Source organism: Bactrocera dorsalis, chromosome 2, assembly GCF_023373825.1.
Source record: "Bactrocera dorsalis isolate Fly_Bdor chromosome 2, ASM2337382v1, whole genome shotgun sequence".
NCBI classification, from domain to species: domain Eukaryota; kingdom Metazoa; phylum Arthropoda; class Insecta; order Diptera; family Tephritidae; genus Bactrocera; species Bactrocera dorsalis.
In genome coordinates, this window is record NC_064304.1 from 55466951 (window position 1) to 55483734 (window position 16784).

The 16784-nt window shown below is 37.1% G+C and overlaps 1 protein-coding gene and 1 long non-coding RNA gene across 2 annotated transcripts in view; one reads left to right on the plus strand and one right to left on the minus strand.

Annotated features, from left to right (window-relative positions):
* Positions 1-901: 901 nt before the first annotated feature.
* The window catches only part of LOC105233899 (uncharacterized), a 237791-nt gene continuing 221908 nt past the window's right edge, over positions 902-16784 (plus strand). Inside the window, exon 1 of the mRNA XM_049448045.1 lies at positions 902-1322. Coding sequence (XP_049304002.1) covers positions 1122-1322 — 201 coding nt within the window. The 5' untranslated portion in view covers positions 902-1121. The remainder of the gene's footprint in view (positions 1323-16784) is intronic.
* LOC125776405 (uncharacterized) lies at positions 2697-4349 on the minus strand. The gene is made up of 3 exons (XR_007421678.1): positions 3673-4349; positions 2901-3605; positions 2697-2830 (listed from the first exon to the last, which is right to left on the minus strand). It is a non-coding gene; the product is annotated as an uncharacterized LOC125776405 (long non-coding RNA).

Consider the following 16784-nt stretch of genomic DNA (forward strand, 5'->3'; position numbering starts at 1 on the left):
AACTACCGGATATTAATAAAAAAATAAAAACCTGCACGCTTGAAGGGTACAAATGTACCTAGTATAGATACTAGTCTAAATATATCGATTATAGTATTTATAATTAAACATTAGAACATTAAAGTTAAGAAGTTCGTAAAATGCCTACTTATTTTTACGATTTAACGTGACGAATCGAGTTTTAGATTTTCAGGTGCAAGGTGGAAGTAAAGCATAGCCCAAGTGCTTCGCATTTAAAGCATGTAAGGATTTTAACCTTTAACTGGTGCGGCCTAAGACGACAGCTTACTGCAGTCTTTCAAACCATTAAATGAATATATAAAATGATAAAATAAAACTATTCAATAGGCTCGCTATTACTAACTTTCTAATACAATCTATATAGGAACTAAAATCAGGCGGTGAACTAAAAGGAAATAAAATCAGGCGGCCTGTGAGACCGCTTGTCACCAGTTAAAGGTTAATTACGGTCAGTTGGAGCGCGGGGCCTCCCGATTGGCGGGGCTCGTAGCATTTGCTACTCTTGCTACGCGGCACTGGTTACAGGGGGCTTACGTTTTGTTTATTTAGATCCCGTATCAATTATGACGGAGTAATTCTTCCTGATATTTGATGATGTCGGAGCCATTGTACACGTGCAATTAATTAAGTTTATGATTTGAAAAGCTAGTGAGCAATGTACAAACGAGTAATAAAAGGGAAAGAGAGTAGGTACTCGCGAGCGGTAAGTTCGAATTAAGTAACGGAAGTAATTAGAAAAACACAGATTAAGCGAAAAACAAAACAAATCATCGGCATGAGAGATAACCGATAGCTGAAAAGAAAAATAGTAGTTAAAGTAATATCTTATTTATCCGTCTTGTAAAGTAGTATACGTAAATCATTATATACCTGTTCCACTGGCTTCGTGCCTGTTTAAAATGACTTGGTTGTTGTGAAAAATATATCAAACTGATATATATGCACATATTTAAATGAATAAAACAATCAATGAGATTTATAATCATTATACATTGAAATTTTTGTATTGTATTACATACAACATACATATGTGTATTGTAAAAAAGAAACATTACATATAGTACGCAGATATATTTTAAACTACATATTAAACTTGCAAAATGGCTACGAAACGAGGACGTGGTGAAGGAGATGTTAAAAAGAAAATGGCGCGTTTAAGATTCAAAAATCTTGTGCGAAGTGTAACATTAAATAGGATTTGGTTAATGGATTCCGGTGAGCAAAAGCTCTCACTGAATGTGAAAAAAAATATTAACATGCTGATTCGACCGCAACGGAAGGTCGGGATCCTAACAATGGCAGTAAGTATTTATTATAGACTACCTTACAGATATATACATATGTATATATTAGACAGATTGTACAAGGTCAGTACAAATACAACTACATTTATTTTTAAAAGTATGGTTTTAGGTTTTTAAACCGTAGTTGTTATTAAGGCACACGTAATGTTTTCCATTCAAGGATGTGTTTTAGTAAATTTATTATTCAAATGACAGCATAGATAGTGGATGCTTTAGCTTACATTCATTCCAACAAACAGGTGAAGCTGATAAAAGCTTTGAAAAATCCTATGATGCCAAGGAAGTGCTGAACAGTGTTCTTAGTTTATAGAAATTATCAGCTCATCTACTATTCCTCTGTGAGAATATAAAAATTTGAAAGATTTTATGTTAGTATTTTTCAAAATACGTTTTTCTTTTTATAAACAACAAGACTAAATTTGCTACCGTTGGAAAGAGGAAGTCCTCCTGATTAAACAATATATTACGGTACCGCTTAGTTCGCGAGATATTCGACCTCAAAGTTAAAAAATTCCCAAAAATTCGAACTTTTCAACAAGCTATTTCACCACATTAAACACACTTTCCGCACATTCAAATTAATTAAATATATGAAACTATAAACATTTAAGTACATCTACATTTTTCACTTTTGCAGGTTTTTCTGAATTTTTTCTATTATGATATAATTCGTCTTTCTTTATTAAGCACTCTCAGTTCTAATAAAAACAAGTGTGTCTATAAATTATATTTCAAAAAAAATTACTGTAAACAATCTTTCCATATGGATTTCTTCTTATTTAAAATTAAAAAACAACTAGGTAATATTATATAATAATATTACGTGATAAAATACTTAGGTTACCTCGGGTATTGGCTCGACCAGGGTAATTTTCGTAAAGCGCGACCGAAGGCCGCCAACGCAGAAAAGATTACTACGCGAAAGTACCGATTTGATAAAAATTTTATATTATCATAGAATTTTACTTATGTTTGTTTATTAAATATAAATCACATACTATACATATTACATACACTAGCTTTTTACCCGCGGCTTCGCTCGCAGTAGAGCCATTAAATAAGTATGAGAGATAAAGGGTAAGGGTATAATAATAGAAATGAGTCAAAATGATAACTAAATTTTATTGCTTGGCTGAGATCAACAATTTTTAAAAATTCCTACAGACAATGAAGATTCAACACCTTAGGATATGCATATTGAAATGCAACAACTAATCTTAAAATATATTTCACCGTAACAAAAATAAATAAATCTGAATTCTAACAATTTAAAAAAATAAAATACAAAGTATTAATCTAGGATATTTTTGTAGACCATGTTATAAGTTTTCCCGTCGGGTGCAAATATGTGTGAATTCTGGGCATTAGATACACGTGAACAGGCTACATAAAGTGGACCATGAGAGAAGCATGGAGTTTCTAAATGCACTCCTGCTACCAGTAATGTTTGTCCTTGTGCCTTGTTTATAGTAACAGCAAAGCTAAGCTTGACGGGAAACTGAACCCTTTTAAATTTGAATGGAAAGTCAGTGGGAATAATTGGTATCCGAAGTATTATAACAATATTTCCCTTACCGACACCTGTTAAAATAGTAGCACCAAGTATGTTCTGTCCCAATTTTGTTATCCGAAGCTTTGTTCCATTACATAGCAGAGGAGCATCTAGATTTCGCATAAGCATTACTGGTATATTTAGTTTCAATTGAAGTTTATGTGACGGTACACCCTACAGTTCAAGTGAATTTAAAAACTCCACAGGATATGAAGTACTTAGTTCCGTATCTATAATTGTATCCATTGACAAATATTCCTTCAGTTTTCCTTGAACCTCGTTTAAAATATCAGTGTTGATCCTATTAACAATTTCATTTCTTGGTGCTAATATTGCTCTTGCACACAACCACTGATCACTACACAAATTTTGTTGCAATTCCGGAAAAACATCAGCAATGAAATCCACATCACTTTCTACTAAATTACAAAATTCTCTTGACAGTAATATATAGCCTTCAACGTCAACAGCTTAACAACCATCTCCAATTTTCAACAACATTTCTGCGTAAAGTCCTAAATCCACGTCATTTTGAAGATGCACTCTCATATTAGTTTTCAGGCGGAGTTTTTCAACTGTTGACCATAAGCGTGATGATTTAATGCACGCTTGAATTTCTTCTGCTGGTGTCCCCCTCTGAATCACTGGGAGGGTTTGACGGAAATCACCAGTCAATAAAACTACCATGCCATTTTGGATATACCAGATTTTCGCTTCCGAGGCATTTTCTAAGAAAAGCAGAGTAAGAATTAACATCAGCGAGTAAGATTGCTAACCACAAAAATTACGGATTACCTCAAAAATTTGAATAGTTTTATACTTCATGCAGCGAAGGAAGAAAATAACAATAAATATAGAAAAATTAATATTATTATGTTAATACAACTCTAACAAATAATTTCGACCAAATTAATTATCACAAAAACGGTAGTCATGGACTTTTTTTAGATCATTAAAAGAGAAATAATTCTTTCATACATAACTTTTGTGTATCTTGAACCGCTTTCGCAGCGCAAGGAACGGAAGCCCTCAAAGATAAATAATTTCCCTCGTTTTTTACACATTTACCACTGTTTCTTCGCTCCTATTGTTCGCAGCGTGATGTTATATAGCCTATAGCCTTCCACGATAAACAACACAAAAAGAATTATTCAATTCGAACCAGTAGTTTCGGAGATTAGCGCGTTCAAACAAACAAACTCTTCAGCTTTAAAATATTAGTATAGATATCGTCACCTGAAATGCAAAATAACGTAACAACATTTTCAGAAATTTACAGTGGCATGAATGAAATATGAGATAAAATGGAACATGAGTGAAACAAAACACTAATATTGGTTAAAATTGGTTTATATTTGACCGCAGAACCAGAACATGTTGAACATATGTAATATTATGTATGTAATTTGAAGTAGTGAAGCGTAATCAATAAGGCACTCAATTTCGAATTTTTTGACGATATGTATGTAGTATTAACAATTCAATTAAAGCTTGAAAAATTTTGGAAAGTATTTTTTATTATAGTTAATATTGTTATTAAGACAAATTTTTGAATTTTTAATGGGGAATATTTAAAAAATATAAGTGGTAGCAACATTATTTTTGCATATTCCTCCTCTGGAGAAGCTCCCTTATCCATACATACCCCATTTATATCGAAATTCGTGTTTTTTCCCGACCGCCAAAGTAATTGGAATCGTGCCCAAATAGCAGTGTTGCCATACTCTGTGTCCTGAAAAAATAATCAAACATTTTTCTGTTTCATCTTCAGAGATAGAAATGATTCAAAATGAACAATACATACCATATATTATTTTAAAAATAGAGACAAATATTATTATATTATACAATACTTATTCTCTCCTTTTGATTAACATAGATGTTCGATCGATGAGGGTTATTTTTTTTAGTTCGACACAAAAGAACAATGGACACCCCACTGTTGGACCGACAAAGGTTATTTTTTTATCTTTATTTATCAAATAACATTGGATACGGAAACCATTTGTACCATGGTCTCTGTAAAATTACATACTTTAAACAGAAAATTTTTTATTATTTTTTCAAAACACAATATGTGGCAACACTGGTATTTGTCATGTCAGGTAAATAAACATACTATGGAGCGAATTGCATATGAGCATTTCCCCAGAATCGTCAACCAGGACCAAAAATTAAAATGTTAATAAAGATACAATTTTTTTTAATAAGATTTTACAAAGCTATTTAAATTTTTTGAATATAATGTTTTCATAACCTCTCTTTGGTATTTTCATGAAAAATTTGACCGGAAATCTGAAAACTTATTTGTTTTTACTTTGAGCTATTCTAGAGGTATTTTTTCTCTTGAGTTATTTTATATGAATAACTTATGCTATGGTTGTTCTTTTTCACAAAATCTCTTTATTAAATCAAATAAAGAAGAGAAAAATGCAAAGAGGCCAAACAAAAGTCGAATAACTGTAAATTTTTATTTTGCTTATTATCTACGATCTAATCGTACGTTCGCGACGAAAAACGTAATTTATTGCTATTACTTCACTTTGAGTGCAAACAGGTGCCTGAAAAAACATGATTAAAGCAAGTTAAGCATCCGTAATCGAAAAACAACATTACTTTAGGTAAATAGTACATCAAACTTTTTATTTCGATTTTCAAAATATCGTACGTTCGCGACAATAAGTATTAATTTTTTTCTAAACAAGCACATATTTATATTTATTAATAAAGATGAGTTAAACATGTGCTAAATCGCAAAAGGTCAAACATCACGTGTACTTAGACAAAATCAAAAGCGATCACGAAAAGATAAAAAAATATCGTGAAAAAGCAGTTGAAAGAATGAGAAAACGCTGCTCAGAGCTATCGAAATTGCCAAAAAACAACAAGCTGTTAAAAGAGATGCGGGAAAAAGAACGTGAGAGGTTGAAAATATACTGCAAAAAAAAAAAATTACAGTAGCCAAGGAGAAGAACATACATATTACTTATACTTGCAAACAAACATTAGGGAAAGCCCTAAAGAAAGCTGAAAATGCATTGCCAAGAGATTTGACAAAGAAAGTGGAAGTCATTGCTGCACTGCATAAAAAGTATATCGAAGCAACAAATTATGAAGAAAAAAATACTCGTACATTTGAAAGTGATTTAGAATTGGAGACAAAATTAAAATTGGCGAAAGAAATTTTTTTGCGTGAAGATATCAGCGTTCAGGCTGCAAGAAAAAGGGATACACTCATTGTTGATTAGAAAATTGTTGCTAAGCGTTTTATGCTCCTAACGATATCGGAAGCTTACGAGGTTTATAAAAAAGAAGCAATTGGGAAAAGCGTAAGTAAATCACGATTTTTCGAATGTCGCCCAAAAAATGTTCAACTTTCGAGCAAAATGCCACACAACATGTGTGTATGCATGCGTCACGCCAATTTCAGTTTTTTGTTAATTGGCTGTGCGACAGTTATTGAATGTTTTTCCGAAGGCTTCGAAAGTTTCTTAAAATTAGTTTGTTGCAATATCGAAAATGAAAATTGTATGACAAACGATTGCGAAAAGTGTACAAAAGATGTAAAAGATATTGTGCCGCTAAAATACTTGTCAAAAATGGACGCAAATGTTAAATGGCAGTACTGCAGGAAAGTGGGCGATCGTGTAATTTTAACTTGCACTGTTGCTGCGTTATCGGACTTGCTCCATGAACTACAAGTTTAACTGCCAATTTTCAAGCAACATTTCTTTGTAAAGCGAGCACAACAAAATTATTTTGAAAACGTAAGGAAAAATATCACGCCTGGGGTACTTGTCCTACAAATAGATTTTGCGGAAAATTATAGGCTGGTGAGCCAAAATGAAATTCAAAGCGCACATTTTAACTATAAGCAAGCTTCCATTTTTACTTGCGTAGCTTGGATGTTTAATGAAACTAAGTCGTTAGCAGTAATTAGTGATAGTTTAAATCACAGCAAAATCGATGTTTACGGTTTCATAACGAAGCTTATTCAAGAGATAACAAAACAGCATGGCGAATTTGAAAGTATTTTCGTTTTCTCGAACGGAAGTAGCAGTCAATTTAAAAATAAGTTTATTGCTTGGAGTTTACCTATTTTACTAGCAGAATTTGGTTGTAAAAAACTTGAGTGGAACTATTTTGCAACGTCACATGGTAAAGGTGCAGTCGATGGCGTTGGAGCAGTTGTGAAAAGAAAAATCTGGCAAATTACGAAAACAAAATATGTTGTTTTAAACGATGCATTCTCTTTTTACAATTGTGCTCAAGAGCACATTACTGGAATTCAAATTTTATATGTTGGAGCTGATACAATATCCGAGATATCTCCAACTTTATATCGAAAATGGAAGGATATACCGAATATTGCAGGTATCAGAATGGTGCATTCGATTTCCTACGACGAAAACTTTAAGCTACGAACTGTTTGTGTATATGTTTATATCTTTTCAATCAATAAAAGGAATATTAGTTTGCTTTATTTAAGAAAAGGTTTCCAAAATCCAAATAAAAACTTGATGGAAAAATCGTACGTTCGCGACCTGTACGTTCGCGTCCGGTACTCAACCTTATAAATGAAAAACCAATGGAAAAATTTCAGCGTGCAATTAGTTAGGAGGGAGTTACTTTATTCCAATTTAATATAAATTAATCCCTTTAGAATAGTTTGCTCCATTTCACTATTTTTTGCGTTGCACCCAAAAGCAACTTCCATTATTCGTACGTTCGCGACCGCATGTTTGTCGCTAACATATTAAAAATAAAAATCGAAAGATCCTACCTTTTGCACCAACGAAAGACCTAGCAAAATGCTATCGAAACATAAAAAAAAATTAAGACAAATTTATGTTTTCCTTGTTTTTTGAACTATAAATGCGTGCGAACGTACGGTTCGCGACCGTTGGAAATGCCCATATACAATTGTGGAATTTTAAATACAAATATCTCGAAAACTATAAGTCTGTGGAGGGTATATGTATGTGCATTTTTTAATCCTGAGGATCTCCTCTTTTCGTTTATATCCCTCAAATCCCGGCGCCAAAAGAATTGTAATCCCGCCATTCTGTGTAATGCTTCAGGAATTTTTGTCACACACATCTCAAATTATGATTCAGTTATAATTATCACTATAATTCATATCGCCATCTAAAATGCAAAATAACGTATCATAAAAAAATTCAAAATTGAGTTCTTTCCGAATCACGATTCATCACATTATATAACATACATATGTGTTACAAATTTTAAGCTTCTGCGATCAAAAATACCTCAGCTATATTAAAAATACAAGTGCAAAAACGTATCAACAAGTGCTTGATTTCGTTAAACAAAATAACGAATCATCACTCATGTATGTAAATATAACAGGTTGTTTTTTATAGCGAAGTTAGCCTTTATTTATTGTTTATATTTAATTTTAGTTGTTATGTTCAATGTGCTTTGATTAGTTTAGGTTACATGGCTGATCAAAGATCGAATGTGGACTACTAAATATATGTAGAACTTTGTGAAGCCATAGAAAAGAAGAACTGCTGTGTTCGAAGTTATATATTAGCAATACGCTTAGTAGTCAATACAAATTTCCGCAGGCGTTCAATTTTCAGTCCCGCCAGTTCGATGGGATGTCTGAAGGTATGCGCCCCCAAGTGATTAAGTCTTGACCTCCCTAACGCGAGACAGCCAAGAAGGAGGTGTTGAGCTGTTTCCACCTAATACAGCTTCTACAGAGGACGTCCCAGCCTTACTGGGTGGATGCTAATAGGGCAATGGCTTGTTAAAAGCCACAAAACTAGGGAAAGCCTAGTTTTACTGAGGGCAAAGAGCTCACTAGATCTCTTGCGAACGATCATGGGCCAAAAGATTTTTGCGACAGCGCATGTTCCAAAAGTGGCACAGCGGTGACTAGCTTCCGTGACGCCCAGCTTTTCAGTAATAGAAGAGAATACGGGAGCACAGATCCACTCCCATTCTACCGATAGCGGTTCTAGGGTGCTTTTCGTGGTAGCTCATGATCTTTACAGTTTCCTGCAATTTCGCTGTGGTCTAGCACTCATATCAGTCTTATCACAAAGACACTCGATGCTATTGACAGTAATATTAGGTCTTCGATCAGCTCTGAACGCTCTGCTGCTACCTTTATGGCTCCAATCTCGGTCAGGAAAACACTGCAATAGTTAGGAAGTCTGAAATTGGAGTTTATAAAGAGCACTCCACCATACTTTCCCACAAGCGTTGACCCATCCGTGAAGAAGCTTACTGTCTCTTACAGTTTCCTCCCACCCACAACTCCATCGGTATATGGGAAAAAAGGAGCAGCCAGAGATCGGTTTAGCGACTCCATGATCCAAGTGTTTCGGTATAAAGTCAAGGTGAGTGAGGTTTTCCGAGTGTTCAGACCCGAGCTCTTTTAGAAACTCAGCAGACTAATCTTTTTCACCCGCAAAGTTTAACAATAACCAAGAAGAAATTGCAACATCTTCAAGACCCAGAAACTTTGATTCCAGAGGTATACATTAATAAAAAAATAACATGAAATGTGAAAAACTATTTTTGTTTAAATTTAAAAAAATACGAATATTTTAATTTTAATATAAACAAAAATTAAATACTACAGCCTCTAATCAATATATCCGAAATTAACATTTATTACACTGCTGATAGAAATGGGTATTTGTACATACATATTTATATTTACGACTGTATTTGTATGTGTTAGCGATAATGCACATAAATATTTGAAATATGATATCTGTTTCTATACAGATTTACAAAATATCTTATTTACAATTGTAGCCGTAAGGAACTGTTCAGAAATCTGAACAAATAGCTACATATAACTATTTAATCGGTTGTATAGCCATATGCTATAGATTAAAACAGAAATCCTTATGCTAAAGTCAACTGGAATAAATTAGGAATCAATCGTCCTGTTGACTTCATACCACATATGTATATAAATCAATATGTGTGATATATTAACAAAGTTCTGTTTGTTGTCTGTTCTTCTTCTTCTTTACTAGCGTAGACACCGCTTACGCGATTATAGCCGAGTCAACAACGGCGCGCCAGTCTTTTCTTCTCTTCGCTACGTAGTGCCAATTGGATCTTCCAAGCGAAGCCAGGTCCTTCTCCACTTGGTCCTTCCAACGGAGTGGAGGTCGTCCTCTTCCTCTGCTTCCCACGGCGGGTACTACGTCGAATACTTTCAGAGCTGGAGTGTTTTCATCCATTCGTACAACATGACCTAGCCAGCGTAGCCGCTGTCTTTTAATTCGTTGAACTACTATATGTCAATGTCGTCGTATACCTCATACGGCTCATCGTTCCATCGAATGCGATAATCGCCGTGGCCAATGCGCAAAGGACTATAGATCTTTCGCAGAACTTTTCTCTCGAAAACTCGTAACGTCGACTCATCGGTTGTTGTCATCGTCCAAGCCTCTGCACCATATAACAGAACGGGAATTATGAGCGCCTCATAGAGTTTGGCTTTTGTTCGTCGAGAGAGGACTTTACATAGCACACTTAAATTCCAATCGTTGGGCATGCTTTCGTCCGACCATATTTTGCAAAGAAACTGATGCATGCTCCTTATCAGTTCTTCGCCGCCGTGTTTGAATAGCTCGGCCGGTAATCCATCGGCCCTCGCCGCTTTGTTGTTCTTCAGGCGGGTAATTGTTATTCGAACTTCTTCATGGAACGTCTGCTCCATCGTCATCGATTGGGGAATCGGGTTCGCCTTCTCCTGGTGTTGTACGTTCACTGCCATTCAGCAGGCTGGAGAAGTGTTCCCTCCATAATTTAAGTATGCTCTGGGCATCGGTTACTAGATCACCTTTGACCTTTGACACCTTTTTTTCTCTCCGCTGCGACACGGCTCTCCTGGTCGTATCAGCTGTTCTTTTGCACTTTCCGAAGAGCAATGGTTTCCGAATTGTTGACGAGTGCTCTCAGAGAGCAGGAGTGCAAGTCGAGTAGAAAATCGCTCGGCTGTCTGTTGTGATTGCAGCTTCTCGACGTCGAATGCAATGTGTCCATGTGTTTGTTGACGTGCATTTTTTGATGCATACAGACGGGTGCGAATCTTGGCTGCAATAAGATAGAGGTCTTAGTCGATGTTAGGACCTCGGAGCGTACGCACGCTTACAACAGTGGAGACGATCTGGTTGGTGGTTTTTCGATCCAGAGACAGCCAGGTAGCTTGATGTATTTTCTCATGCTGTAATCTATTACTACAGATAACCATATTTCGGGCCCCGGTGAAGTCGATTACCCTCAACACATTTGGTTATGTTTGATCGTGTAGGCTGAATTTTCCGACCATAGTGACAAAGATACCTTCTTTGCCCACTCTGGTGTTAATGTCGCCAAGCACGATTTTGATATCGTGGCGTCATCTTTGGTCATATAGTCCTTCTCTTCCGTTTGGGCGTGGGCGCAGATCAGTGAAATGTTGAGGAACTTCGCTTTGATGCGGATCGTGGCTACCTTCACCGGGGTGAATGACAGTACTTGGCGACGGAGTCTCTCTCCCACCACAGATTCCACACCAAATTTGCGCTCTTTTATATGACCACCGTAGTAAATGCCACAAGGACATACTCACCGCAGTTCTTGATCCCTCTATAGCATTTCTTGGACGACGGGGATATCAGCCTTCACTCTAGCGAGGACATAAACCAGCTGGGCAGCGGCACCTTCCCAATTAAGGGATCGGACATTCCAAGTGCACGCTTTCAAATCGTTGTCCTTATTTCCACACACAACCTTGTTTAGGGGAGGTTTCGCCTTCTCACTTTAGCTGGCCTTCCAAGGGATGTTGTTAGGCTACCCAGAGGATACTTGGTCTAAGACCGGAAGCCGTGAGCTGCTTGAGCTTTATGTAAAAGAACCGTCCCAGGTGAATGGCAATCAGAGAACTTTTCTCACGTGCGTGAACATATGACTCCATCTTCTTAGTTTGATTAGAAATACAAAAAGAATTTTTCGACTACCCAATATAATAATTGTTGTTCAATTTATATTTTATCCTCATAAAATAGTCTTTATATCTTTAATTTTATTTTTCGCTTACAAAATAAAAATTATATTTAACTCTGACACAACAAAAGTCGAAGAGTAAGCTTTTTCTTTTGCCTTGTCAAATAATACTCTCACGTTATATTGCGTAAAGTTTATTTAAAAATTACCGCAGAACTATTTTTCTTGTAAGCGAAAAATAAAATTAAAAATGTGATTAATTTGAGAGAAAAATACAAAAATCAAAATTTAAAAGTTTTTGACATATTTGTGTAGACCTCAAAAACACAAAATTTTCTATTACTACGTCATAACACATCATAATAAAATTTAGCCAAAAATTATATAATAATGTTGTTTTCGGTCCCTGCTAACAGGACTTTATAGAAACCGGTGTCAAAATTGGAAAATGTGCGTGGCACCGACCACTTTAAGATACAATCACATATCTAGGATTTCAATCTAATTAGGTATATGTCATTGTTCGGACATTCTTATCTTACAGTGTGAAAATAAATGTAACCTACTTCCCGTATAACACAGTTTAAAATTGCGTTGGATTATTTCGCTTTTGCTTTGCAATGTGTTAGTTATACATATAGCTAAAATCCAAAGCCCCGAATACCTAGAACTAAAACTTTATACCGCATATATCGGCTAATACATATGGGCATTTCCAACGGTCGCGAACCGTACGTTCGCACGCATTTAACCCTTGTGTTGCCACCCAAAAAAAATCACACTGTCTGCCTCCCAGGGTACCCGGGAACCCGTACGCAAATTCGTGCGTATAAGTGCGTTATACGTAAAAATAATTGAGTGCATTCTTTCAGGATCTATTTATTGACATTTGAAAAAGGTATTTCTACTTGAATGTACCATATAAATTAGTCCTAAATCAAGAATAAAACGCGCGCTGCTCTAACGTAAATTTCTCGTTTTTGCGAAGGCCACTTGTGTGGAATTCGAGTGGTGGGGAAACAGGTCGCTCCCTGAATTGCTTTGTACCTCGGGAACGTTCAAGAATTCCGTGAAACGAATATAAGCGGTATAGTTAAGTTTCCGTCGTTGATTCACTGGAGTCAGTCCAGTCAGTTTGGATAGTTCGTTAGCGTGTGTGCATTACATATCGATATTCGTAGTTATTTATTTATTGCAATACTATTGAAAAAAGTTTGTGAAGTGATAAGTAAATTGTAATTGTAATTGTATTTTTTTTTGAGGTAATGTAAATAAAATAAATACACGATTTACTTACCACGATGGGTTTTTAATTTTATCGAAAATTTAATGCGAAAAATATGAATAAAATAAACATAAAATATGAATAAAATAAAATAAAAAGAAAAACAAAGCTGTAATACTTAGTACGATGCACTATGATTATGAAATTTCTGATGCAGCTCACAAAAAACCAGAAATGATTTTGTTTTATAATCAAACAAAAGCTAGCGTTGACACTATGGATTAAATGTCTACGAGGTACTCCACCCAACAGCGAACGTGTAGATGGCCACGGGCTTTCTTTTTCAACATCCTCGACAATGCAGGTGTACCTGCTTATGTCATCTACTATGAGAATAACAGTATGCTATGCAAGAAAACAAACAGACGAAGACTTTTCCTTTGATAATTGTGAGAAGAATGAGCAATGCCGATGATCGAAGAGCGTGTCCCGAATCAGCAAATAATGCGAAACCACTCTACCAAAATCCCAGTCGAAAGTTCCTTTGAAGAGCCAATAGTAGACGTGGTACCCAGAAATGACAAACGTCGAAACGCCACTGGGAGGAGAGCTGTTGTTGGATCTTGTTACATTTGTAACGAGCAGCTTATTCGCAAACGCCGAAAGACACGGAAACCCTGCGTTGAGTGCGATAAGCCCGTATGCGAACAGCTTTCGGTGAACATTTCTAAATATTTACATTGCAATGAGTAATTTTCAATTTTTCTTAATTTTTTAATTAATTCTTAAAATTTAGTTTTTCAAATTTCCTTGTTTAAATTATTACAGGAAGCAAAAAATTCATTAATTTTTTTGTAACTTCATGTCGCAAAATAAAATTATTATTATTATTATATTCTTCTTCTTCTTTACTGGCGTAGACACTGCTTACGCGATTATAGCCGAGTCAACAACAGCGCGCCAGTCGTTTCTTCTCTTCGCTACGTGGCGCCAATTGGATATTCCAAGCGAGGCCAGGTCCTTTTCCACTTGGTCTTTCCACCGGACTGGAGGACTTCCTCTGCTTCCCGCGGCGGGTACTGCCTCGAATACTTTCAGAGCTGGTGTGTTTTCATCCATCCGGACAGCCGCTGTCTTTTAATTCGCTGAACTATGTCAATGTCGTCGTATATCTCGTACAGCTCATCGTTCCATCGAATGCGATATTCACCGTGGCCAACGCGCAAAGGTCCATAAATCTTTCGCAGAACTTTTCTCTCGAAAACTCGCAACGTCGACTCATCGGTTGTTGTCATCGTCCAAGCCTCTGCACCATATAGCAGGACGGGAATTATGAGCGACTTATAGAGTTTGGTTTTTGTTCGTCGAGAGAGGACTTTACTTTTCAATTCCCTACTCAGTCCGAAGTAGCACCTGTTGGCAAGAGTAATCCTGCGTTGGATTTCCAGGCTGACATTGTTGGTGGTGTTTACGCTGGTTCCAAGATAGACGAAATTATCTACAACTTCAAAGTTATGACTGTCAACAGTGACGTGTGTGCCAAGTCGCGAGTGCGACGATTGTTTGTTTGATGACAGGAGATATTTCGTCTTGCCCTCGTTTACTGCCAGACCCATTTCTTTTGCTTCCTTGTCCAGTCTGGAGAGCAACTGCTATTCGAACTTCTTCATGGTCGGGTAATGGAACGTCTGCTCCATCGTCATCGATTGGGGAATCGGGTTCGCCTTCTCCTGGTGTTATGTGTTCACTGCCATTCAGCAGGCTGGAGAAGTGTTCCCTCCATAATCTAAGTATGCTCTGGGCATCGGTGGCTAGATCACCTTTGCGGGTTCTACAGGAGTATGCTCCGGTCTTGAAACCTTCTGTAAGCCGCCGCATTTTTTCGTAGAATTTTCGAGCATTACCCCTGTCGGCCAGCTTATCAAGCTGTTCGTACTCACGCATTTCGGCCTCTTTCTTCTTCTGTCTGCAAATGCGTCTCGCTTCCCTCTTCAACTCTCGGTATCTATCCCATCCCGCACGTGTTGTGGTCGATCGTAACGTTGCGAGGTAGGCAGCCTGTTTTCTCTCCGCTGCGACACGACACTCCTCGTCGTTCTTTTGCACTTTCCGAAAACCAATGGTTTCGGTTGCAGCTGTACGTAAGGAGTTTGAAATGCCGTCCCACAGTTCCCTTATACCGAGTTGTTGACGAGTGCTCTCAGAGAGCAGGAGTGCAAGCCGAGTAGAAAATCTTTCGGCTGTCTGTTGTGATTGCAGCTTCTCGACGTCGAACTTTCCTTGTGTTTGTTGGCGTGCGTTTTTTGCTGCACAGAGGCGGGTGCGAATTTTGGCTGCAACAGTATAGTGGTCCGAGTCGATGTTAGGACCTCGGAGCGCACGCACATCTAAAACACTGGAGACGTGTCTTCCGTCTATCACAACATGATCGATCTGGTTGGTGGTTTTTCGATTCGGAGACAGCCAGGTAGCTTGATGTATCTTCTTATGCTGGAATCTAGTACTACAGATAACCATATTTCGGGCCCCGGCGAAGTCGATCAGCCTCAACCCATTTGGGGATGTTTCCTCGTGGAGGCTGAATTTACCGACCGTAGTGCCAAAGATAACTTCTTTGCCCACCCTGGCGTTGAAGTCCCCAAGCACGATTTTGACATCGTGGCGGGGGCATCTCTCATAAGTGCGCTCCAAGCACTCATAAAAAGCATCTTTGGTCACATTGTCCTTCTCTTCCGTCGGGCCGTGGGCGCAAATCAGCGATATGTTGAAGAACCTCGCTTTGATGCGGATTGTGGCTAGACGTTCATTCTCCGGAGTGAATGATAGTACTCGCCGACGGAGTCTCTCTCCCACCACGAATCCAACATCAAACTTGCGCTCCTTTATATGGCCACTGTAGTAAATGTCACCAAGACCTACTCGTTTCTGTCCTTGTTCTGTTCTTGGACGGCAACGGATGCTCTTAGGCTACCCAGAGGATACTTGGTCAAAGACCGCAAGTCGTGAGCTGCTTGAGTCAAAGAAAGAAAGGAATCGTTTCTGGCCACTCCCAAGTGAATGGCGATCAGAGAACTTTCCTCACTTGCGTGAACTTCTACACATGACACCATCCTCCTATTATTATTATTATATACAGCATATTTTATCAATAAATAATTAAAAATGAACATAATTTGTTGTAGTTATCTTATAGATACTTATTTACTCCTTTTAGATATAAAATAAAATTATAATCGTAATGTATTAAACGAACTGCGCCGAACTTCTGTCGGGGTACCCGGGTGCCCGGGTGGCTGAGACGTGCTTTTATTTTCAAATGTAACATTTCTGAAGTTACGAAAAAATCTAAAGTATGTATAATGCACAATTCGCTAGATAATCGGTTAAACCATGGGGACCAAAGAGGATTTTAGCCTATTTGTTTTAGAAAAAATATTATTCAACAAAATACACTCCGGTATACCCGGGTACCCGGGTAGCAACACAAGGGTTAAAGTTCAAAAAACAAGGAAAACATAAATTTGTCTTAATTTTATTTTATGTTTCGATAGCATTTTGCTAGGTCTTTCTTTGGTGCAAAAGGTAGGATCTTTCGATTTTTATTTTTTAATAGTTTGTTAGCGACAAACATGCGGTCGCGAACGTATGAATAATGGAAGTTGCTTTTGGGTGCAACTAGAAAAACGCAAAAAATAGCGAA